At 36.2% G+C, this 26818-nt stretch overlaps 1 protein-coding gene across 2 annotated transcripts; it reads left to right on the forward strand.

The window, feature by feature from the left end:
• Window positions 1–2254: 2254 nt before the first annotated feature.
• On the forward strand, window positions 2255–25497 carry LOC121422356 (coiled-coil domain-containing protein 40-like). Of its 2 annotated transcripts, none has more exons than XM_041617344.1 (19): window positions 2255–2358; window positions 9368–9456; window positions 9897–9925; window positions 10282–10714; window positions 11141–11325; window positions 12979–13282; window positions 13677–13834; window positions 15534–15674; window positions 16285–16388; window positions 16789–17032; window positions 17410–17592; window positions 18052–18297; window positions 18763–18976; window positions 19440–19609; window positions 20213–20304; window positions 20725–20845; window positions 21808–21996; window positions 22754–22912; window positions 23363–25497. In XM_041617344.1, the coding sequence occupies exons 1-19, from the start codon at window positions 2345–2347 to the stop codon at window positions 23609–23611; spliced, it is 3324 nt and encodes a 1107-aa protein (XP_041473278.1). In that variant the 5' UTR covers window positions 2255–2344; the 3' UTR covers window positions 23612–25497. The 2 variants fall into 2 exon arrangements, with proteins under 2 accessions (XP_041473278.1, XP_041473279.1); XM_041617345.1 differs by having other exon boundaries at window positions 9368–9441.
• The last annotated feature ends 1321 nt before the right edge of the window (window positions 25498–26818 follow it).

Below are 26818 nucleotides of genomic sequence, written 5' to 3' on the forward strand. Positions count from 1 at the left end.
TCCCCAAGATGGTAAATTTTTACATACTTACTAATCAAAGAAAAGTCGAATTTAGGTTGCTCATAAATTTTACTTTAAAAGAGAGAGAGAGGGGGATATAGATAGATAGATAGATAGATAGAGAGATAGATAGATAGAGAGATAGATAGATAATTCACAAGGTAACAAAGACGCACAAAAATATTCAAACAATAACACAGATAATTATAAAATAAATAATACAGATAAAGTATATTGAAACTACTTGTGTTGTGGAATTCTAGAGAAAGGAAAAGGGGAGATGGGGAGGAGGAGAGGCAGATAGCTAAGGGGGTGGAAAGGCATAAGAGAAAGAGAGGGGGAGTGAAGGGAATAAGGAGTGGAGCAAAAGAAAAGAAGGTACAAACATTATGAAGGAGGTATAAAAAACATGAAATTGTAAGGCTGCAAAATGAGTGTCTGATAGTAGCTAGTAGTCCATCCCAGAAAGCTGTTTATTTGAGGGGGAAAATCCGGGGGAAAATCAAACAAGCATATAAGCTAGCTGGCTATGGCTCTGCTTCATTCACTAACTTGTTTGCAATATTAAGTTTACAGATTTTACAACAGTGACCATTTACTGACTATAAATGTTAAAACATTTCCACATGTTCAGGGAGGAAAGAAACATTGTTTCATATGATAGTGAGGAGAAATACGAAAGAAAGAGTGAGTGGGGGATGTCCGAGTATATCATGCATTCATGCATGGAACTGAAACCCAGGGAGGACAGGGAACTTTTCGTTCGGTTCGGATAGACTTTTAACAGGTCTCTTTCAGCCCTATTATGAATTTGAGCTTGGGCTCCACGCTCGCATTTTGAGGTTGTATTAAAGGTAAAATGTATTTAAAACTACCCCCTCAGAAAACCTCATTCAACAGGGGATTTTTTTTTTAAACTAAAAATTAAAGGACAAGGGAGTCTACCCCAACCAAAAGTTGATTTGAACAAAACGAAAAAAAAAGCCAAGGAGTATCACACTGAAAATTGAAATCGGATGAAAAATAAATGAGTTACGTTTAATTTCTCTAAAAAAAAATGCACATCCTGATCGGTATATGCAAATGAGACGAATGATGACACCACTCGATGTGAAAAAGGAGAGGATTCAGGATTTTCCAACAGGGGGGCAGGGGCCTGCAGGCCGAGGGCGGGGGGCACATTTCCCCGAGGAAAAACAAGCAAAAAAAGCCGTCTTCACTTTCATAAGGGATAGGGCACACTTCTGTTTAAACGGTAGTTTTACAGTGTGCTTCTCAAGGGGGGGGGCACGGGCCGGCTTTTTCTCCCCATTTGTCCTGTGAAACAAAGCTTTGGCCTCCCGTTAGACATGATAACATTTTTTTTTGGTCAGTTAAGTTATAATTGGTCCTTATAATGTCAAATTGGTAAAAATTGAAATATTGTATAATTCAAACAATAAACAAAAGAACGGTGACAGACATCATCGACTCTCTCATTCGCATGTCACTGATTATATTTGTGCACTTTGGCATAACTGTTATGTGAAAATTAAGCGGAAGTTTAGAATGTCATAACTTTCCGTATTTTACATCCGATTATGATGAAATTTTCAGCATTCTACTTGTTTGATTTTACCTATTGATTCTAAATAGCATTTTTTTTTGTGGGGGGGTGGACTTGACCTTTAAGTAGTGTACGGGTACATTAGTGGGTATAAATCCCAGGGGGGATGTGTCCCCCCGGTAGGTGGGAACATGTCCCCTTACTATTTCTTGTCTTTTATGATGGTAAGAAATTCATCATTCAAAATCGAAATAATAAAGCATGTATTCTAGGACGAGATGACATTACTTTTGGGATGATAACCCTTTTTTTTGCTTGTCAAATTTTCCAGCCCCTTGTCTCCCTACCTTTAGGGAGAGGTTTCCGCCTCTGTACTGGTATATAATGCTGCTAGCCCTTACATGTCTCATATTTCACGTGAAAAAAATCTTTAAAACACGGGGCATGGTTTTGAGCTGGAAAATCCTTGAACAATACCCCATGCACTGTTTTCGAACTTCAATGTAAAAAGATGTATCATTTAAAAAAAAATCCGTAAATAACATTTTTTTTCCCATTTTATCCAAAATCATACACTGAAATATATTCAGAGACGATAAAAAGATTAAGAGTATAATCCTTGACAAATAAAATTCGGAAAAGGAGCAAAATCCTCTCGTGAAAAAATGAAGCCACATGCATGGTGAAACGTTCCCAGAAAACATTCCCTGCGTACGTTCTAGTTTTGTCCCCAAAACTACTGGAGCATCAAGTCTACGATGAAGTTTGTCTTTCGCATAGCAACCCAATCCAATCGAAATGTCCGACGAAAGGTGAGCATTGTGTCCCAATATTTCTGTTAATTTATTTTGAGAGAATGATATTTTGTAAAATAATGACAATTTGTGAAGTTTAATATTTGCTTTTGATCCTCCCGCATTTATATGTTGCAAATATGTTATTTAAACAAATATATGGTCGTTGATTCAACAACAATTTCGATGGGAAAGAAATATTGTCGCGCGACTTTGGGCTCGGACGGACTGGCAACAGTTATCCACCCCGCTGGGCCGGGCATGGCCTAGCAGGCTAGCTACTGTCGAAGCGCGCTGATACTATGATGGGGTGTCCAAACTTCGCGCACTTTTCAAAAATATTCATCAGGCTTAATTTTGTCCACAAATTATTGATAATTTATACAAAACCAATTCAAGAAATAGTTACCACATTTACGGCAAGATCGTAAACTATAAAATCATGGACGAAAATGTAAAGTAGGTCACGGGGTTTCGCCGGTATCGCGATCTCAAAATTCTATCCCGATCGGCAAATGCGGGCTGTGCTGGAAAACCGTTCAGAAAAAGTGTGACCTAACTTCGCGCACCAAAGCTTTTGTGGAGATTTAAACAAAGACTCAAGCTCAAAAAGTGAAATATTTATATCAGATTGATGGCAAAATGCTATGGAATCGGTTAGTACCACATTTAACTCACATTTTTTATGATTTCTGCTTGTAAAATGGTGATATCGTGATGCTTGTTGCTTTCTTCAAAACGGGCGCTAACGGTGACAAATTTGCCGATCTTTTGCCAATATTTTCATGAATACTGGACTAATCCTAAAGAAACTTTCAGCGAAGGGTAATTTTAGGTCGCTTTTCACATTGATGATGTCAGATTTTAAGGATATTGGCTAGTTTTGGAGATAATGACCGTCCGCGAAGTTTGGACACGCGCGAAGTTTGGACTCACTGCCATACTGTAGCTGTAGGATGGGAGGTCGGGTGTCCGGACACTTTATCTTTTTGAAGCCTTCTTTTTGTCTGTGGATTACACTAAAAATATGAATTCAGGCATAATTGTACTTGATGCCCCCAGGGGACATCAACGTTTTTACCTTGTGGAACTCCTTGATTTCCCGATGATTCTTCGTTTCCAAAATGTAAACATTTCTTTTCTCTCGCTTAAAAAAAAATAGAAAGTAGTTCCGGTTTGCGCTAGCGCAAATGCGCAAACAGGTGTATCTAGATGAGCGCGCATCCTTGCCTCCTCATCTATCCTCTTATATTACTTGCACTTGATGCCCCCAAAATTGATGAAAGCGGTGATCCGGCAAGTAATCCTAGTCGTGATGTTGACAGAATTAACCTTGATAGCTAGAGAATAAACTCTCTATTATTACTTGTACTTGATGCCCCCAAATTTTCCAGTTATTTAGCAAGTTTATTCAGAAGTTTACATTCCACTAACCCCATTTTCCCCTCTTTTTCTATTTTCTAGCCGCACAAGCCATCATAACAACGTCGAAACGAATTAACCTTGTTGGCTAAATTAACCTTGATAGCTAGAAAATAAACTCTCTTATATTACTTGTACTTGATGCCCCCAAAAATTTCAGCAAAATTAACCTTGCAGCCAAAATTAACCTTGTTGGCAAAATTAACCTTGATAGCTAATGTAACCTTGAGAGCTATAGCTCGTCTCTCTTATATTACTTGTACTTGATGCCCCCAAATTTTCCAGTTATTCAGCACGTTTATTCAGAAGTTTACATTCCACTAACCCCATTTTCCCCTCTTTTTCTATTTTCTAGCCGCGCAAGCCATAACATCGTCGAAACAAATTAACCTTGTTGGCTAAATTAACCTTGATAGCTAGAGAATAAACTCTCTTATATTACTTGTACTTGATGCCCCCAAAAATTTCAACAAAATTAACCTTGTAGCCAAAATTAACCTTGATAGCTAATGTAACCTTGAGAGCTATAGCTCGTCTCTCTTATATTACTTGTACTTGATGCCCCCAAAAATTTCAACAAAATTAACCTTGTAACCAAAATTAACCTTGTTGGCAAAATTAACCTTGATAGCTAATGTAACCTTGAGAGCTATAGCTCGTCTCTCTTATATTACTTGCACTTGATGCCCCCAAATTTTCCAGTTATTCAGCACGTTTATTCAGAAGTTTACATTCCACTAACCCCATTTTCCCCTCTTTTTCTATTTTCTAGCCGCGCAAGCCTTCATAACAACGTCGAAACGAATTAACCTTGTTGGCTAAATTAACCTTGATAGCTAGAGAATAAACTCTCTTATATTACTTGTACTTGATGCCCCCAAAAATTTCAACAAAATTAACCTTGTAACCAAAATTAACCTTGTTGGCAAAGTTAACCTTGAAAGTTAATGTAACCTTGAGAGCTATAAGTTCGTCTCTCTTATATTACTTGCACTTGATGCCCCCAATTACTTTATTTGTTGCGCGATCAACCGAATCACGCGCGGATTGATATCAACTCGCTGATGGTAAACAAGGTCGGGTCGTGGATCCACGAATCAAGGTAAAAACGTTGATGTCCCCTGGGGGCATCAAGTACAATTATGCCTGAATTCATTACTTGTAATCATTTTCTATTTTGTTCTTTATAATATTTTCTAACATTTTGTACTAAAAATTGATGAAACTTCGCTGGTAAATTTTTCCAAATCATGACATTCTAAAATTGATCGTCCGGACACACAACCAGTCCGGATACACAACAACTGGGTATATTTAGTACTAGACCAAAAGCTTTGGTCTGTGTTTTGTTGGTTGTTCAGCTGAACTTCGTTGGCTTCACTCACCAAATACAGAGACCGAAGTTCTAGCGCGATCTGTACAGGGGACTCAATGGCCATATGTTTATGTACTTAAGATCGGATAAAACGGGGAAGGGAATTTGCGCGACAGCCGAGGTCCTCGCGGGCGAGGTAAGTCACTGTTTTTGTTCCTTTTACCTTCATATTTCTCCGTTTTTTGGCAATTGATGCCAAGAGGGAATATAAATTTGCACTCTGGTCACTATAATTTTCGAAATTTTTATTCATTAAAGACAAAAATTGAAAAGCCCCGACGGGGGGATTTTGCATTGCAAGTCCCCTAATGGTGGCTGCACGATAGCGAGCCGTCTGTGTACGAGGAGAAATAAAAAAAAAAATGTTAAAAAACTCCTCAAAACAGACGGCTGCCAGCTGTCTAATTTAGTACTAGCTGTATTGGCAGTGCAGTGTCAGTGCAGAGTCCAAACTTCACGGACGGTCATTATCTAAAAAACTAGTCAACATCCTTAAAATCTGACATCAACAACGTAAAAGGCGACCTAAAATTACTCTGGCGTAAGTTTAGAGTTTAGGCCATGACGAGAAGTAAGGACAGAGTAACTAGGTATGAGATTTGCGTCCGAACATTTTGCAAATGACATGAGATGATGAGGCTTTTTGTATTATTCATTACCGGGATACCGGGTATTCATTATTTACATGACGTCATCCAGCCACTGCCGAGAGCCTAATCCAGTAATGCTCGCACCCGAGCTCCACTCTTTCTTAAGTTTAAAATATTGCCTGTGTATGAATTATATAGTTACAATCTTGGTATCTTTATGTATTTATACTATAAGAAATTACTTCCAATAAATTTTGATTCTTTATTTTGTAAAAATTCTGATATTCACAATTATGATACTAGAAGAAAATCTGATTACCGTGTATCATGTGGGAAATTATCCTTATCCCGAAAGTCAATAATTCATAATGGTCCTTTATTCTGGAACAGTCTCCCTGAAGATGTCAAAAGTTCTCTATCCCTTCATGTATTTAAATATAAACTAAAAACATTTCTTCTGCAAAAACTTTAATTTCGGTTTTTTCCTAGACTAAGTTACCTCAATTCATTTTTTTTTTTTTCTAGTCTTTCTCTGCAAAATTCAAACTTTTATTTACAAAATTGGGATTATGTTATAAGTTTTTAACTTTTTAAATGATCCCCCACATTTACATATACTGTTTCTCTTCTTGTCTGATTTAAGTATTGTTCAGATTTTGGTTTATTGTTTTGTGTAGTGTATGTTTTCTTTATGCACTGGAATATATTGTACTGTATTTTGTAATACTATCTTTACTCTGTATTGTTTTTTTTTTTTTTAAATGAAGTGTGGAAAATAAATGAATCAATCAATCAATCAAATCAACATGTGCAATGCAATGGCAAACTTTTTCACAAGCCAGCGCCAGCAGTCACACTAAAGTATCACAACAACACACCAAACACGCAACATGTGCCCTAGTCCCTAGTCTAGATCTCTTTCACTCACTACAGTCCACATGAAAGTCCTAATTTCAACTCCAAAATCTCTTTGGTGTTAAAAAGTCAAATTTTGCCATTAAATTTTGGATTATGCGCGATACATGTATTCCAGAGAATTATTTCACTTCAGTTCAAATTTAACTTTTGATTTCCAGCGGCGCTGGCGTGTATTGAATTTTATACATGCGCTATTTTGAATGAAGGGTGGGGGCTGTCTAATTGTGGCCACAAAACATGGTGATACATTTCAAGATTTTATGAAATATTGATATAGAAGGTGAAAATAAACACTGCAATTAAAAAAAGACAAATAGACCTATTCAACAAACATTGATGCAAATTTTAATTTGTTAAAAAGATGTTTTAGAACAAAAATATTGCAGAAAAGCTTAACATGTCGAATTGTGGGCAGGTTTCTCTGTACTGTTTTTGTCTCACCTGCGAAGCAAAGTGAGACTATAGGCGCCGCTTTTCCGACGGCGACGGCGGCGGCGGCGGCGTCAACATCAAATCTTAACCTGAGGTTAAGTTTTTGAAATGACATCATAACTTAGAAAGTATATGGACCTAGTTAATAAAACTTGGCCATAAGGTTAATCAAGTATTACTGAACATCCTATTAGAGTTTCATGTCACATGACCAAGGTCAAAGGTCATTTAGGGTCAATGAACTTAGACCATGTTGGAGGAATCAACATCGAAATCTTAACCTGAGGTTAAGTTTTTGAAATGTCATCATAACTTAGAAAATATATGGACCTAGTTCATGAAACTTGGACATACGGTTAATCAAGTATCAATGAACATCCTGCATGAGTTTCACGTCACATGACCAAGGTCAAAGGTCATTTAGGGTCAATGAACTTTGGACGAATTGGGGATATCTGTTGAATTCCCATCATAACTTTGAAAGTTTATGGATCTGATTCATGAAACTTGGACATAATAGTAATCAAGCATCACTGAACATTTTGTGCAAGTTTCAGGTCACATGATTAAGGTCAAAGGTCATTTAGGGTCAATGAACTTTGGCCGAATCGGGGGTATCTGTTGAATTACCATCATAACTTTGAAAGTTTATTGGTCTAGTTCGTTAAACTTGGACATTAGAGTAACCAAGTATCACTGAACATCGTGTGCGTGTTTCAGGTCACATGTCCAAGGTCAAAGGTCAATGAACTTTAGCCGAATTGGGTGTATCTGTTGAATTACCATCATAACTTTGAAAGTTTATGGATCTGATTCATGAAACTTGTACATAAGAGTAATCAAGTATCACTGAACATCCTGTTCCAGTTTCAGGTCACATGATCAAGGTCAAAGGTCATGTAAGGTCAATGAACTTTGGCCATGTTGGGGTTTTTTGTTGAATAACCATCATATCTCTGTAAGTTTATTGGTCTAGTTCATAAAAAGAGGACATAAGAGTAACCATGTATCACTGAACATCTTGTGCGAGTTAGAGTAGTATGCAAAGTCAGCACTGCTGCTATATTGAACCGCGTGATGCAGGTGAGACGGCCAGAGGCATTCCACTTGTTCTATGTCCTCAGCACTCGAACTAATGACATCTTTCCAAAATTCAATTTTAACTTTCCTTCCTTTCTTTTCTCTCTCTTATTTCCCTTCTTAACTGAATGTCTTTTTTGCTTCCTTCTATTCTCTATATCTCTCCTTGATCTAGATCTATTCAATCTCATGATCTACTTTTCTGAGAAAAAAAAAACATTTGTGGAATTTAGCTACAATCTAGTCCTAGAGTAGACTCTAGGCCTAGTAGGCTAGTGTATTTGAGAAAATTTATTCTGTGGACCAGTTTCATGATGAATGTTAGGGGATCTTTTCAACAACGTTTGATTGCTAATTTACCTTGATGCACCATTTCAAGTTCTTTGCCTCTGTATAAAGAGGGGCCCCATGTCTGCGCACCTGACAATTATCTTGAATTTCTTTTTCACAAAAAATTCCGTGGTAATGTTCCTTATATTCTTTTGAGTTAGTGTGGCAAAAATGAAAAACTGAGAGAAATATAATATTCTTAAAAAAAACCTTGGCCAGTCATTTTTAGAAGATTGTACGAAAAAAAAGATGCCCCATTTCCACTTGTTCATTTGGCTGAATTTTTCCAAGTGGAAAGTTGAAAATTTTGCCCCTTTGTTGATGAGTTGATTGCAGGTGTGAAAAATATGTAATTGGAGACCCCCAGGTTTCCATATTAAAAATTAATAAACATTAATCATATTTCCGCTTTGTTGTCTATAAAATAATTGAGTAAAGATTGTTTTTTTTGTAAGCATTGGTCAAAATCCTAAGTGAACTTGACTCAGAATTATTTTATTAGCTCTCTGTAACTTGACAACATCACTTCTGTACTGATATACATGTACTTGCCTACTTCCATAAATGTACATCCCTACTGCAGTATTCTTCCTCGACTAAACATGAAAATAATGAACATGGCTCACATTATTTTATTCTGATATACCATTAAAAATTAAGTTTCTCTTTAACCAATTAAATCATTGACAGCTTTCTCTATTATAACTCAAAAATCAATTTTGATTGAAATCAGCCAACCTTGTACTGTAGCTTTCTTATACACACTATACTTTTTAAGTCTAGAATAGATCCTGTGGCCTTTGTATGAATCAGTGAATTTGATTTTCTGTCCTGTGAAGATCTAGTAATGCATTTTGCTATTACTCTTTTTTTATTGTAGACCTTCAAGTAAAGAGCGAATAGAAGCTGGTGATATGGAGGAGCCAGCAGCTGATGAACTACAAGGAGAACCAGGTGAGCTGACTGATGGTGTGTAATTGTGTTGAAATGAAAAAAAAAGAGGAGAATTCATGCTTTAGTTTCTGAAACTATTCAAATTAGAAATAAGATTATTTTGAGAGTAATAGTGATAATGATAATAACAATATGATGGGCTAAATAATGTTTTTTCCCTCCATGTATCTTGGTAAATTTCTGACAAATATCTACATTTATAAAGATGGTAAGATGAAAGGAAAATTACCTCTTGCTGATTTAAAGAATAAAAGGCTTCTAGGCATCACACATTTCTTCATTGTATATGAATTTAAATGGATGTTAAAAGTATCCACAAATAGAGGCAATATGCAGGCATATATCTGTAACCTGTCGGAAAACAAATATAGATTCTTTCTCAATTTTTTTATATAAACATTTTGATTATTTATTGAACTGATTAGCTACACTTTTTCTCCCCTTTTCTACATCAGCTCCTGGTGAGGAGGATCAAGAAGCAGAGGTAAGATTCTCCTTGTTAATATACCACAGAAGTAAATTAAAGATTGGCTAATAAGAAAAGTAGAAGGCGCAAGTTTTAATATTCAGATTTCCAAGATTGGAAACAAAACTGTAAACAACATCCCTATTGCCCATAGTTGCTATCCAAGAGTGCGCTGTGTGTAATGCTTGTTCTTTGTTTGTGGCCTCCCAAAATTTTGCTCACATGTTCAAATCTTGGTCAAGCAAAATTTAGAATTGGGATACAGCACATAATGAATTTGCTTTTGTTTTTCAATGTAAAATGGAATGAATTTATGTACATCGTTAAGTCTTGATTTTTAACCTTATTCAATATTGTCATGCATATCTTTGTAGGAGGCTGTACCTACCCCAGTGGCTGAAGAAAGACCTGCATCAGCAACACAGAGACCTCCTTCTGCATCTCAGCGTCCTCCATCTGCGTCACAAAGACCCCAGTCAGGCACAGAAAGACCCCCCTCAGCCAGCCAACGACCGCCGTCAGCCAGCCAGCGGCCCCCTTCAGCCAGCCAGCGCCCTCCCTCAGCTACCCGTCCACCCTCTGCAGGGAGTGGGCGGCCCTCGTCTGCTGCACGTCCCCCATCTGCAGGGGCAAGACCGGCATCTGGGTCCAGAAGATCTGGATCAGGTGCCCAGAGGCCCCCATCTGGAGAGAGAAGATCACCTGCTCCAGCCCAAGCCTCACCCCCTGCCACGCCCCCTGGTGTTGAGGAAGAGGATGCAGGTCCTTTACAACTTGAACCTGAGCCTGCAGGAATACCCCCACAAGGTTTGCATGAATATTTTGAAATATTTTCTTTGTTTTCTATTGATAATTTGTCATGTAATTTGAAATGTACTGTATAATTGTTTTCATAGAAGTCATTGGAAAAATAGTGATATCCAGAGTTCTAGTGGAATGGAGAAGGGTAACATATGATATAATCTTTAACTGTTTGAAATCGAATAAATACTATTGATATGTCATCCAAAATTGTTTATCATTATGATGCAAAATGCTAATCAGGTTAACAATGGCAGCATCAACCAAAATAACAAAATGAACAGAAAGATCAATTAATAAGTTCACTGAACAAAAAAAGAAATGAAGTATAAATATGGTTATGATAATAAAAATGCAAGGATAAAATGTATTCACTGTTGTACACATATCTCATTGTTAATCAAACTATTTTATGTTGATGACCACTCCCAGATGACGTTCCCCAGGGTTATACCAGCATCCCTCCCATGGATACCGCCCAGATGATGGGTGGAGAGGTGGAGGAAGAGGAGGAAGAATACCAACCCAGATTTGGAAGACAAGGAGAAGAAGATTATGATGTAGACTCAGAGGCATCGGATGATGAGAGTGAGATGGTGGTCCTGGATCCAGACCATGTAAGTTTATATCTTTTTAAAGGGCATGTCCACCCCAACCAAAAGTGGATTTGAAAAAAAAGAGAAAATCCAACATGCACAACTCTCAGAATTTCATCAAAATCGGATGGAAAATAAGAAAGTTATGACAATTTTAAGTTTCGCTTAATTTCACAAAATAGTTATATTTACACCCTGGTTGGTATGCAAATGAGGGAACTGATGACATCACACACACACACTCACTATTTCTTTTGTATGTTATTATATGAAATATGAATTATTCTAATTTTCTCCTTGTCCTGTGAAACTATTTTTTTTTTCGCCCTGAACATGTGAAATTACCATTGTTTTTAACATTTTATGTTTCAGTCAAGTTGGTATTTATTGGCAAATCTGTAAAAATTTAAATATTGTATGAATCGACCAATAAAAACTAAAGAAATAGTGAGTGAGGGACATCGTCAATTCTCTCCTTTGCATGTGACTAAATTGTGCATATAACTATTTTGTGAAAAATAAGGGAAACTTTAAAATGTCATAACTTTCTTATTTTACATCCGATTTTGATGAAATTTTCAGCATTATGCTTGTCTGATTTTTCTGTATTGATTCAAATCAACATTTTCTGAGATGGACTTGACCTTAAAAGGAGCTGTTACCTGTGACTTTTGGACATGAATGATATTACATTTAAAATGCATATCAGGCTGCTTTGAATTTCCATCTCGGCCATTGATAAGAGTCTCTTATATGTACTGGTTTAACTTAAGCTATGGTCTAACTCTTGGATTATTTCTTATATTCGCTTTGTCCTTTGATCGTGCTTTCATGGTGAAGAAAACTGTTTAGTTACCATTTACAGATAGCTCTGAATAATTTGAGCGGATAAATTGAACCTGTACCCTTGGTGATTTATTGCACAATTAGCTTTCCATAGTCAAATCACCATTTTAGACCAGAGTTTACATCAACCCTTACTTCAGAATACGGGTCGCTGAGTGCAAAATTCCAACTAACTTAAAAGCATTACCAGTATTAGGCATTTTTATCAGTTCCCATCTTGTATCCCTGATGTGCAGTATGGGAAAAAATACTGAATAGATATCAGACATTTATCTTTATTTTTATTGTGTTCTTTTAATGAATTTGTATTTCTATGCAGGAATGAAAGATGGCTAATTGGCCATTAGACAGAATAGTTGTTAGACAAAATTGTAGAAAAATGGGATAATACCATGTTGGCTGTTGCCAAATGGATGGAAGACAAAGGCCTAGAGGCAATTTATTATTCAAGCTTCTGTGATATCCCCTAATGTGATGGTTTGAAATGTCTTGAATGACAACTGAGCAACATTGTGGATGGGATTTGTATCAAGTAGTATTGAAACTTATATTTGGATTGAGTAAATTGTAACTATTTATTGATTTAATTTCAAGCTTGATATTTTAATTTCATCTTCAAACCATGGTTTAACAATCTCTTTCAAGTGGTACCATTTTTCGTTCTTTGACAGTTACACTAGTAACTTTCAAAGTCTGGTGTTTATAAGTCAATAAGAACCAGAGGTTTCACTGAAATTGTCAGAAGTGGTAGTGTAGTTGATGCCAGTAACTGTCATGAAACAGTGCCAAGCTTCTCTAATCCTAGATCCAAACTTCTCTCCCACCTAGCCCTTGATGAGACGCTTCCAAGACGCCCTGAAGGGCCACCTCACCAAGCAGATGGAGAAGGTGGAGCTCGAGGTGCGGGAGTTGAAGGAGGCACTCAAGGGCAAGCTCCAGGACAGGGAGGAGCTTGGAGTCAATCTCTACGGCATGCAGCAGGAGCTCGCCAGACAGCAGACTCTGCTGGAGAAGAAACACGATCAGATGGGGCAGCTTTCACAGATGAGGGCACAGTGTGAGGAACAGCTCAGGGAGGTCAGGGAGATGTACAAGAAGACTCAGCAGAATGTCAATAGCCAGAGGAAAGAATGTGAGTAGGGTTAGGGTCTCTTTTGAATGTATAATTTTTGGATGGTCTTGGAGCTGCAAAATCACCCCCAATTACCAGAGATTTCTACAGAATTTGATGAATTAAACATGATCATTTACAAACTGCTCATTTTTTATGACCAACTACGGAGTTGCAAGTTCAGTTTGCCAAGTTTAATTTCTTTTTCACAAGTGTCCACTTACGTATGTAATCTAGATATGGTAGAGGATTTAAAAGGCATGAATGTTTGAACAGTTCCCCTTCAGTTTTGAGAACAATCTTAAAGTTAAAAATAAACAAACAATAAAATACATAAATAAATAAGAAGTAAGAAATATGTAATATTATTGGTTTGATATTGATGGGAGTTTGATGTTTTGGTGTTCTTTTGTAGCGGCTGCACTCCAGACTGAAGTTGAAAACTTGGCCCTTCATCTGTACTACATGACCAATGCTAAGGAAGACATCAGGGGAGACATTGCTGTCATGCGTAGGGCAGCGGAGAAGGCAGACACAGAGGTCTCCAAAGCAGAGGAAGACAAACAAAAACAGGTACATTTATTCCCATTTGGGCCCCATTGTACAAAGGGTTGCAATTGATTCGGTCAACTGCAAGTATGGAAAGCAAGCAACGCCAGCATCTAAAATGCATTTGTTCAAAATGCTTTTTAGATATGGTGTATACTCTTGGACTCTTCATTGTCTTGGCAATTCAGCGTGCTTCCTCTTTGTTTACAAGAAACACTGCAAATTTCCGGTAGGAAAAATTTTGACAATGATTGGTTTCTATATTGTTGAGATTTATCAAATCAATCGCAACTCTTTGTATGACAGGACCCTTGATTTAGGATAGAACCAGAGCATGATCATATAAAGTATTGCATTGATGGTGAATTGTCTTCAGTGTTTACTTATATGGAGTATTGATTTTATAAATTTCAAATTCAATGAAGCAAATGCTCAGAAAGGATGGCTGAGTACTTGCCATGAAAATTGTATGAAAGTCCTGTCTCACAAAACATTATGAGTGATAGAAATCAGTATCGATTTGAGATACATTGAAGTATGCAATTTGGAGTTGAAATTGGTGTAAATAAGTTGTAACTCTTCAAAGACTGGGCCATAGTTCAAATCTGAATATCAAGTTACTCACTGTTAATGGTTTATCTTTGTAATTTATTACCTGTTTTAGAAAGATTTCCCCAGATTGTGCTAATATCTCTAACTCAAGTCAAATTTAATCCCAGCTTTCAAAAAAATTATGTGCAGCCATGTGTTTTTCATGGCTTGTAGGTTTATTTCTGTATTTCATTACCTGCTGTAAAAACAACATTTTTATTATTTTTATTATTATTTTATTCGGCATACAGAATCAAATAAAATATTACAAACAAGTGAATACAAAATGCAATAGAGTCATACAGATCATAATATAAAATTCAAGACAAAATTACGTTGTATCAGGTGCGTCTGGTCAAGCTGCCAGGGTATGGAAAAAGTTAACTTAATAACTATGGTCCGCAGACCTTCCTCCCCATACCTGACCAGACGCACCTGATATTGATTGAAATAATACATATATATATACATACATGTATATCAAAGTAAAATACGTACATTTGGTAATGGTCATGATGTATAAACGAATGGAGAAAAATTATGAAAAATTATTAAATCATTGCATATAATCACTAATTCAAAAACATAAACATAACATAATCATTGTTTAACGGCCTTGTTTTATAATGCTTCCAGGATTACATGTACATCAATTGCTGTGATAGAGTGAGAAACAGTTTTATGTAAACGGAATGAAGATATGCTCAAAATATAAAGTGAGAAGTTTATACAGTTGTATTTTGACATAATCAAAATTTATATGAATATTTCACCTTAGGAATATCCTATGTTGTTTATTAGTATTGTTGTTATTGTTGTGATTGTTAATAGTGGTAATAGTAGTAGTAGTACGGTAGTTATATTAGTAGTAGTGTAATAGTAGTAGTAGTAGTATAGTAGTAGTAGTAGTAGTAGTAGGGTAGTAATAGTAGTATTGGTATTAGTAATAGTAATATTCATAGTGTATCACCATGGGTATTATAATTTATACATATAACACAATTATTGCCCTTTGTTTGTTATTAAAATTATCACCAACTGTTCACAATCAGAATTTTAATCAATGTTATTTCTCCTCCTTAAATCTAGTATAACATTCAAATAAATCATGCCTCAAATCATTTATTTTCAGGACCTGTATGTTGACCGTCTGACTGAGACAGTAGATAAACTGAGGGAGCAGATTGCCCTGTATGAAGCCCAGAGCTCAGCTCAGGGAGAGGAGACAAAAGCTGCCAAGGAGGCCTTATCAGAAGCTAGGATGGAAATTGAAGTAAGTCTATCTTACCATTGGTGATGCTGTGAGTAGTGAAATTATATGATACGGTCAGACATTTTTAGTAACTGGCTTTGTGATGCAAAGGTTTACAATCAGTCACTGAATGGCAATGGCTATTCCAGATCAGGGGCCCATTACATAAAACCTTGTATTAATAACAAATTTACAATAACAGTTTAAAGCTACTGAAATCCACCAATTTTATTGGCTGATAGTAAACCTGTAATTGATATGTTTGTTACTTTAACAAGTCTATATGAAATTGGACCCAGGTGTTAAATGTGCATTTGTTTAAAACACGGAGCTTATCATAGTTGTTCTGTCATATTTGCAATCCATCTCTTGTGTAATGAAGCATGATATAGGGTTAAAATGTGTTCATTAGTTATTCATTATAAAAAAAATACTTGAACATGATGAGCAGATGGAAATTAAAATTCTCAGTGATAACCATTTGTATTGAATAGAAGAATCATAAACATTTCAAGGATTCTCTTTGCCACAATTCTGAATTCAAATAATTAGAAATTTGATTTTTGGTGTGAAAGCGAAAGGAGAAAATTTATGATTCCAAGGGTTCTTTTTCTATTCATTTCTGATAAAGTCCATCAATCTTGAGAAGAAGCAATTGTTTCAGCAGTGGAACAGCAGTCTAATTGGAATGAGACGCAGGGACGAAGCACACGCTGCTATGCAGGAAGCCCTCAGGTAAGCACATCATGAAACAGTTACCAAGTTGTTCTGCTCACTAGACTTTACAAAATGTATTGTAAATAGCAGGCATTTTGCGGAGGTTGTATGACATTTTCCAACTACAGTGATGTCGTAGGGTTGACTTCTGTTTTAACTAAACACTGTGGAGGTACCAAATGTAGTGAAATCCGACAATATTTTTTGGCGATTGCTTAGAAAACAAAACGATTCAGAACTTCAGGTATATACATTTCTATAATGACAATGCATGCCCTTTGGAATGAAGGATAGATATACCTGCAGTTGCTACCCGTTTAATATCCCGTTTAATATAAGTCATGAATCTTTTGAATAGGCTAAAAAATGAATGCAATATCATTACTATAACCATCAAACCATATCCTATCATGAACAGTCAGCAGAAGCAGCACATCATGTCACTGGCCACCGAGATCGAGGGTTACAAGAAATCTATCATGAAGGAACAAGAGAACAACGAGACCCTCACGCTGCTGCTTCAGAAGAACGAGATCGACATCAACTCACTGAGGAAACAGATCGCTACCAGCCAGGATAGGCAGGAGAAGATCAAGCAGGAATACAGCACCTACTCGCGTATGCTCCACGAGACGGAGCAGGCCCTCAATAGGGCAACAACGGTAAGTTTTATTCTGTATTCAGTCTCATGAAAATCATCAATTAATGATTAATTCAAGAGGAGTTCAGTCAACTTTGAGGTAAATGTTTGAGAGGAAATGTGTTACTTGGCCAGATTTGTGTGGAAATCACGTATTTGTCTTTACAATGTTCTGATATTGATCATGTGTATACATTGTGTGCTTGAAAGATTGAATCTAGTGACTTTCTCTCTGTCACTGTGTGTATCTTATTATCTTTTATATGAAATATTCACTTCACCTCAATTCAATTTCAGTAGTCTATGATATACAGTTTGTTCATAGATTTTTTGTTCCTCTACTGGCATATACAGCATAATTTGAACATGAAAAGTGATTATTCACATTTATCTTTGTAGGACCGCACACTAAGGGTCAACGAGCTGACCGCCTTGAGGAAGCAGATCGAGAGAGAATACCAGGAGAAGCTTAGGCTGGAGGAATCCATCATGGACACTCTGCGCAACAAACTCACCATGGACAAGGCTGCCCACTATGCCAAGAAGATGGCGGGGAACATCCGGAAACGCATCGCTGATCAGGTTAGTTCTGAGCAGTCCTAGGAGGCAAGAGTAATGAGTTATGCCCGAATACAATTAGTTTCAAGAGTAAACCCAACATGCTGAGCTTGACAACGATTTTGTACGAAGCACTAGATTTCATGATCGATTGTGCATATGATAGTTTCAAAGTTAATGTAAAGCCTCCTCAAACTTAATTTACAGCATTTTTTATGGTGTTCATGGACAGTAAAAAATGCCTCATTTTTGCCATTCAATCTCAAGAAATATATTTATCAAGGCTACAGGAATCTGCTAGAGTTATGGCTGAGAACACATATTAAGTTGGAGAGAATACTGACAAGATATCTGAAGACCGTTCTTTGATACTCATACTTTTCAGATCATGCATTTTAAATATGATTCACTATTAGGTAATCATTTGCAGTCATGCCAAAAACAATTCAAACTCTAGTAAACTCTTTTCCTTGTATGATACAGGAAGCTGCCAAAGCTAAGGTTGAGAATGAGATCTCCCAAGACACCCTGGACCTGTCCAACACCAACACCAGGGTTGAACAGCTACGGAAGTCCCTCAAGGAACTAGACAATGAGATCCATGAGAAGAACCAGATCATCTCTCGTAGCGAGGGTGAGATCGTGAAGAGGAATGCTGTCATCGAGCGCAAGCAGGGACAAATTGACCAGTATAACAAGAAGATAGAGGCAGTGACGAGCGCTCAGGGTGTAAGTATTACTGTGTTCTTATTGTATAAGCCAGTATTTTGACGTACAGATATTTTTATATTTCTATTTATTTACCATAATCACTAGTTGTTACTTTGACAGTTTTGGTTTTCATATGCAGCCGTGGTCAATAGGCATTTTAGCAATGTAGCAATTGCAAATTTAGCAAAAATAATACCATAGCAAAATGTACAGCTTATGCAATATATGATTAGCTATTGCAGACAGATTCATAATTGCCATGTATGACATGAAGAATTATTTTTAGAGAAAAATATCAAATTATTATTGAAAATTAGTGGATTTTAATTAAGTATGGAAATTATTTGATGTGTAACAACCAGTTAGGAAATTCTAGAAAATCTGTGCCGTACACTTACACCATTAGAGATTGAAAAAAACAATCCTTGCTCAAAAATAGGTCTTTAATACTATAAACACACTCTCATGACTCGTCTTTCATAGGGTGAAGAGCTTGGCCCTCTAGAGCAGGAAGTCAACGCCCTGACCAAGAACATTGACACCAGGACTCAAGAGATAGCTGACCTTCAGCAGTTCTGGCTACGGCAGCAGGGTGAACTGGTCAAGATGACCCAAGACAAGGATAACCAACAGATGGAGGTAGACACCATGAAGAAGGCTCTGACCATCCTCCATCAGAAGAAGATGAGGATTGAAGGTAAGAGGGTTAGGGTTGCTGGGGTGGAGATTAGTGATGGTGTTGGTGGTTTTATTAGTGATAATTTGGATTGCCGTAATAGTGGGGATGATGTTGGTGGTTATTGGGGAAAGTGATGTTGGTGGTGTTAGTGATGACCATGGAGATGATGCCTGTGGTAGCTGTAGTAGTAATGATATTCATGGTTAATCATATTCTATGAAACAAAGTCAGGGTCAGGGCCACATTGAATTCAATGGTTTGAAACTCTCAATATGCTGCAAATTTGATAATTTTCAGACTGATTTTCTTCATTTATGTAAACTCTTATTCTATCAACATTGTGAATTTGTAATTAAAATAAAATTGTGTTATACCATATTTGCCCATTCTTTGCAAGTTTTCTTTTATTAATTTTGTGTTAAATGAAATAACGCTTGCTTATCATACATGATGCAATGAAATGTAACATGTTTTACTTTAGGTGAGATCGAAGGACAACTTTACGATCGCAAGATGGTGGACAAGAGCATACAGAACATGCAGAATGACATGCTGAAACTAAACCAACTACTCACCCGGGAAGGCAAGATAAGACAGGATCTACAACAAGATAATATTCTCATTGAGAATGACTTTGTGCTTTCTCTCAGGGTATGTTTGAATTGTTAAAACTATTTCCCTGGCTTCTAGCTACTGATTTCATGAACTAATTATTTATAATGCAGTGCATGGAAACATTGGTTCTGGTTGTAGACTACTGTTACTAAATATGAATTACCACGAGGGCTAATCCTACTTTTCCCCTGCCAGTTCATCCTATTAGTGTGGTGTTGATTAAGCTGTATGTATGTAATGGATGACTTTCCGCATGGCTGGAACATGTTATTTGATGCCTAAGTCAAATACAAACTGATTTTATTGGGCACAAGAACAGGTCACCAGTCATATGTAAAGTCATGTGTAACTTAGAAACAGCTTTATGAAACACTATAACCCCCAACCCGCACCCCAACAGTGTTTTTCTTTGCTTCTAAGCAGTTTGTTTATAATCATTTCACACTTTGCCTATTTCATGTAGTACTGAATTGGTTTAGTACTGTCTAATGATAATATTTAGCCTTGTTATAGCATTTATCTTATTGCTATGATAAAGAGCTAATAGATACATGGGTTAGTCTAGATAAATTAAGTTAAGTTTAAATGGTCATTAATCTCTGTATTTCTTTTTTATTTGTGATATATTTTTTTTTGCAGGAGGCTGAGAGAGAATCACTTGAGATGCAAGCCAAACTTGATGAACTGGGTGAAGAGAAGGAGAGACTCCTCAACAGCTTGGTAGAGGCAGAGTAAGTATGACCTACTTTACGATTACAAGCTGATTTGGAGGGGGTGTTCTGTAAAGGTGTTCATGAAGTAACTAATGACTTAGAAACTGCTTGAACATCTTCTTGTGCTCAATGAGGTACCACATATTTTCACCAGTATTTTTATAAGTGTGACAGGAATTCCTATAAGCCTAATCATATTTCGACAAAGATAAATAAATTTAGATAATGCATACACACAACACATACATATTACAAACCAAACATACCCAAGTAATGATGTTCCAGTGTTTCGTTTTAAGTTAGCAATAGTTCTGAACAGGAAAACCTGGCCGATTCATATTTCAGTTTACTGTTCCAAAAACATAGCATACCTGAGACTTCAGACCTGTATCAAATAGATATTTTCAATATTGAAATGTTATTTGTGTTCTTGTGTAGACGTCAGATAATGTTATGGGAGAAGAAGACGCAGTTAGCCAGAGAAGCCAAGGCTACAGTAGACTCTGAGGTTGGTCAAGGAGAGATCAGGGCTATGACTGCTGAGATACATCGTATGGAGGTGAGATATAATCAACATCTTTTCTACTGACAAACTTCAGCAAAACGTTATCATCATCACCGCCATCAACATCATCGTTGTCATCATCATCATCTTCATCATCATCATCATCAACAACATCATCATCATTATCATCACCATCAACACCATCATCGCCATCATCATCATCATTTTCATCACCATCATCATTGTCACCATCATTTATTTTAGTCAGCATTTTCCTTCTTACAAAGGATTACTTGACTCTTCCACCATGATGACACTCCCTCCTTACATTTTTTTCTGTCTTGAACATCCTCCTTGTTAAAGCCAACCTTACTGCTTTCCTTCTACATGATATCTTTCCATGTTATATTTTGTCTTCCCTTTCCTCTTATGCCATCTTCTGTCAGATCCCATGCTCTTGATACATTTGTAAAAAAACCCCCAACATATTCTAATGATTTGTTGATGGATAGAGTGAAATAAGACGGTTTATTTCGAGTACCATAATGATGCTATTAATGTTGATTCTAGGAAAGGGATATAGCCATTTATCATGTATAGCAATGCGGGTTAATCCTCATATTAGTGTGTGAATCATTTAAAAAGCATATGAATTGAAATGCTCATATCAATGTTTTTAAACTTATTTATAACATGCATCATGTATTTGTAGAATCTTTTAATAACCTATGGTAGTAATATAAAAAGATGATAAAGCTGAACTCTCTTAAAACAAAACATAATCAACTTTCCAAATCATCAAGGTTTGGTATGTTTTTATCAGGAATGCATTCATTTTTACAGAAAGAATTACATGATGTACAGTGAAGCCTTCTACTGCCCTTTGACATACCCTTTGCCATTAACATTTTACAGAGGTATCGATATTGATGTATTATAGAACCTTCGGATTGTATAATGATCTTTTTCTTATGTATTTATGAAAAATGCTATATTCTGTGCTATTGATAACCTAGGTGCGTCACACCCAGTTGATGAAACTCCAAGAGAAGCTCATCCAAGACATGGAGAAGGCCGTATCCCGTCGTGACACCATTGTGACGAGAGGCGACGCCCAATCTAAGATGAACAAGAAGGTAGAGACTAAGGGAGCATTCCAGAAAAAACTCCTGGAGCTCAAGAAGAAGATCAAGGAGACTCAGCAGGTTTGTGCCCTGTGCCCTTTGTAGAATAGTTACCAGATACCCATGATATTTCCTCCCGAAAAAAAATGCTTGTTTACAGAGAATCTATACACTGAAAGCTGGCATTAACTCCCCAATATTACTGGATACTATTTTTTCACATTCTGAACCGAAAACCTCATCGCAATGCTTGCCATCTATCTTCAGGAGCAAGTGTCTGGGTTACTTGATGTTAGCATCTATAAAGCTTCCATTGTATTTCCATATACTCAGAATGTTCTTTTGGCATTGATAAAAAGAGAACCATATTAGTTTTATATTTGTTTATTGCAGATTTGCAGATCATTCACAGGACTTTGGGTTTTTTTTTGTTTTTTTTTTGTGATGATCTTTTAAGTTGAATGTTGCTGTTATCTGGAGTATACATAAAATGAAAGTGTTTGGCGCTGTGTACTCTCTTCTGTAAAATTGTTGCTCTTTTGTATTTTCTTACAAATAATCTTCATCCAAATCGCAACAGAAGTGGTAATTTCACCAAAATTAACTATATGTTGTCACTTAAAATATATCAAGGAGTTGTGTAATGGACAATCAGCATACTTGCTTCAGTATTGATCTATGAAAGATTTTGTAAATAATCTGTCGTAAATAAAATTTGAACAATTATTTTTATAAATCCTGCTCGTTTGCATATTTTTCATTATTAATATATTCATACAAAATATGTACTTGCTTTGTATTGATATATTTTTTTACTTGTTCTTGTTTATTGAAACAGGATGCAAACAGCTGTGACAATGACATTGCTGAGCTGCGTAGCCATCAACAGATGTTGAACCAGCAGCTTGATAACAAACAGAGAGAGTTCCATGAACTACAGAGTATGGCTGATACACAGGATGGTGACATTGAGAGATTAGTTGAACTCAAACAAAAGGTAACAAATCCATGATATTGGATAATGATGATGCGATTATGATGTGATGATTATGGTGATGTTGATAATGATGATAATGATCATCATTATAAAAATTACTATAATAATAGTGGTAACAGAAAGAATTAGCCCTGAAAATTAATGCAATAGAGCCCTCGAGTCCCCATTCACTGATGACTGATGGTTGCGAAAAGTAGCCCCCGAAAGTAAGAAATTAATTTTTTACCTTACTGGTGATAATGATTGTGATGTTGATTTTGATGATGATAATGTCTAAGATGATAATGATGATGAGGAGGATGATTGTGATGTTGATATTGTTGATGATGATGATGACAAGATTAATGTGCAGGTCTTATAATGTGCCACAGTGGCCATAGAGTATTGAAGTAATGATTCCTTATACATTGTCATCCCCTTAACAATTCTTTCACTTCTCACTGTCGACAGCATCTTGCTGATATCGTCTCTCGACAACGCAAGGTCAAGAACTACCAGGCCCTGAAGGACGGCAAGTACACTCTGCTCTGCAAGACGGAGGCTGCCCTTGAGGCCGAGTCCCAGAAACAGCTCGACAAGATGCAAACCGTTGCTACCATTGCTGACCGTCTTATCACAGAGTTCCCTCAGATCCAGCCAGCCATGCGACGCGTCCAGATGGTGCTGAGCTCAAGGGGAGGAGCCGATGATGACATGTAGATGAGTTCAGATAGTGTAAAACACAACCTGATCTGTAACACGAAGGAAGCCACCTTGTGATATTTTGTTTCTCAAATGCTTTGTCAAAAAAATTGGGGATGAACCAGCAATACATTACAACGACTGCTCCTCAAACTGTTGTTTTTTACTTTTAATACCCAATCCACCTGGGGAGGGATATTCCTAATTTTTGTTTCAGGAAGGTCTTCTTTTTCGATTTTTCTTTGTAAAATTGTTATTTCTTCTTGGTCTTCAGGAATTAAAGGATGTGTCTCTTTGAAATAAGTTACAATAAATAATACAAAGGGAAATTATAAAGCTTATAATGGCCTTGTTATGCATAACATATCCCTATAACACTCCGAATTGTCGCTACTGCTATTAGCATCGGCAGGATTGCTGTTAATGGCAAGTTTTATGTCATTGGGACATGGATATGGATCAACATAACTCCTTATTTAAAGTTGACACTCCAAAGCAGTTTTGTTTGGGTTTTAAATGAATTTCTGCCCTTTGCGGCATATATGCTTTAATAGGTTTTTCTCAGTGAAAATGCTAAATTTACCATAATATTTTTCTGTAAAATCAATGAAAGCTTGGCTTTAAGTTAACCTAACCTTGTTAATTTGTGCCTTTATACAATGCCAGTCATCATCATAGTGTTGGTATTACATAGAGCACAAGGATGCATATTTTGATATGTGATTATCACTTCATCTGTAATACCTTGATGTGGGGATATATCATAACCTGTGATAATCATCAAATAACATCAAGGAATGTTCACATTCTACTTTCTATTTACCTAGATCTAACATAAAAACAGGTGCAGTAGATGAAGAAAGATTGGTTAGGGTTAATATCATTATGACATTCTCCCTTTTACCCTGCGACTTGGATTAGGGTAATGAGAGAAATATGGCTTTGTTTTATGACCTCACTGCAATAATTGTGAGAATCGATATATCATTGACTCAATATCCGATGATCAATGCAACAATATTTTTATATAATTGTCACAGTATGCCGCCATACCCAATTTAATTCACGAAATATCTGGTAGTCTGTGTGTTACACTGGTGTCAGTTCACTTTGTTTTCTTTTACCAAACAGGGCCCTGTAACATAAAGAGATACAATCAATATTAGGAATCATTTGCAACTTTTTATACACAGTTTGCAATAGACTTTACAGTTATGATAAATTGTTCAATGTTGCAGGACCAGATGGATGTTTCATAGAGCTGTTCGTAAGTTACAAACAACTTTATTAACGACTGGTGATCCTTTCTTAGAAGATAATTAAACTTACATCAATGAAAATTTGCAGTATATCCTTTACCACAAAAAGGATCACCAGTTGTCGAAAAGTCGCTTAACTTATAAACGTTCGTAATTTATGACTGCTTTATATGAAACAACCATCTCTTATATTTTTCAGTACAAAGAAAAAAATGTGAGGAGGTTGTGTTTTAACTTAAAAGTTGATGGATTCTTTCAACTTTCAAGTGGAATCCTATATACATATAGGTATACCAGTAACAATTGTACTGTAGATACATAAGTGATGATTATACAAAACCACCTTGATGTGAATAGTATATTATCAAAATATATTTCCATTGAAACAGATTATTTAAAATGTAAATGTAAAATTTATATGAATAGTGTAAATATTTGTATTCATAAAAGTGCAGACTTATGTGTCCATGCAATGTGTGTGATTGAGAGAAGCCAATTGTATAATATACATATTTGTATCTTTTCAGAGCATACTGCTAACTTGCATTTGCTGATATGTAATTTGTTTGCTTCTTGAAAAATATTTGTGAAATATAATATCGTATGTGTAAATTCTGATTAAAATGAAAGGAAATATAAAGTTGATATGTTTCTAAAAGTTTAATTTTCTATCCATCTCAGGAGCTTCTCAAATCCTTTTCTCTCGTAGCTTTGTTGAATGTAAAGGACTTTATAAAGGACAAGTCCACCTTACAGAAGCTTAATACTGAAAATTTCATCAAAATTTGATATAAAAGAAGTAAGAAAGTTTTGACATTTTCAAGTTGTAACAAAATTTCACTTGATTTTACAAAACAATATTCATAACACAGTTACGTGCAATGAGGCAGTCAACGATGTCACTATTTCTTTTGTATTTCATTAGGTGAATATTTTAGAATATTTCAATTTTGGCAGATTTCACAAGAAAGTGGCATCTAATTCATAAGTGTGTTGCAACCATTTGCAATCTCACATATTCAACGATTAATGTTTAACATTATAATGAGAAAAAAATTATATTTCATATAATGACATAGGGTTCCTCATTTACAGACTGATGTACATACAACTGTTATTTGATAAAGCGAAATTCTAAAACTTCATTATTTACTTATTTTCCATCCATTCTTGATGAAAATTTCAGCATTATGCTAGTTTGATTTTTCTCTTATCATTCAAATCAACCTTTTACCGGGGTGAACCAGACCTTTGATTTTTAAGTTGGCTAGAATCCTCGAAAGTCATCTATATGCCTAAACCTTTTGCATTTTAAAGTGAATGAAAGAGATCGAGAAAAGGGGAAGATAAAGAAGATTAAGATATTAATGAAGAGAGAGACTAGAAAAAAAAACAATCAGGGATATATAGATGGAGAGACACTCTGAGAAATAGAGATTGAAAAAAAGATAGGGAGGGGGTAAGAAGGGAAGAGAAGATTGAGAGGAGAATGGGGTGGGGGTGACAGGTGTACTGAGTTGACTTGGGATGGGAAGTATTGAGCACTATATGTGTATCGGTGTGAGATCCTGTGTCAAAACATTGGGACTATAAATGTGAAAGACAAACTTTCAGTTTCAATAACAGGCAGTACACATACATTTTCTAGAGATCTACAATTTCCAGGTTCAGGGTAGTGGAATGAGGGTAATGGCGCTAGCTTAATTAGCTGAGGCCGGTGCTATATCTGAAAAAAAATCTAACAATTTATATTGACAGGTTGGATTCATCAGAGATATGAATTGTTGTCCTAGCTTGTCTTAATTGTGGGCCCTGATGTGACATATTGAGAATATTTGACAACTAGTCCCCCATGCATCCCCCAAAAAGAGTAATTATAACAGAGGGGGGGGGGGGCAGAAGAGATGCGACAGTATAATAACCATTTCAACCAAGCTCAACTCTGCTGAAGCTTGAATTGGCTGGT

Source organism: Lytechinus variegatus, chromosome 10, assembly GCF_018143015.1.
Source record: "Lytechinus variegatus isolate NC3 chromosome 10, Lvar_3.0, whole genome shotgun sequence".
Classification (NCBI taxonomy): domain Eukaryota; kingdom Metazoa; phylum Echinodermata; class Echinoidea; order Temnopleuroida; family Toxopneustidae; genus Lytechinus; species Lytechinus variegatus.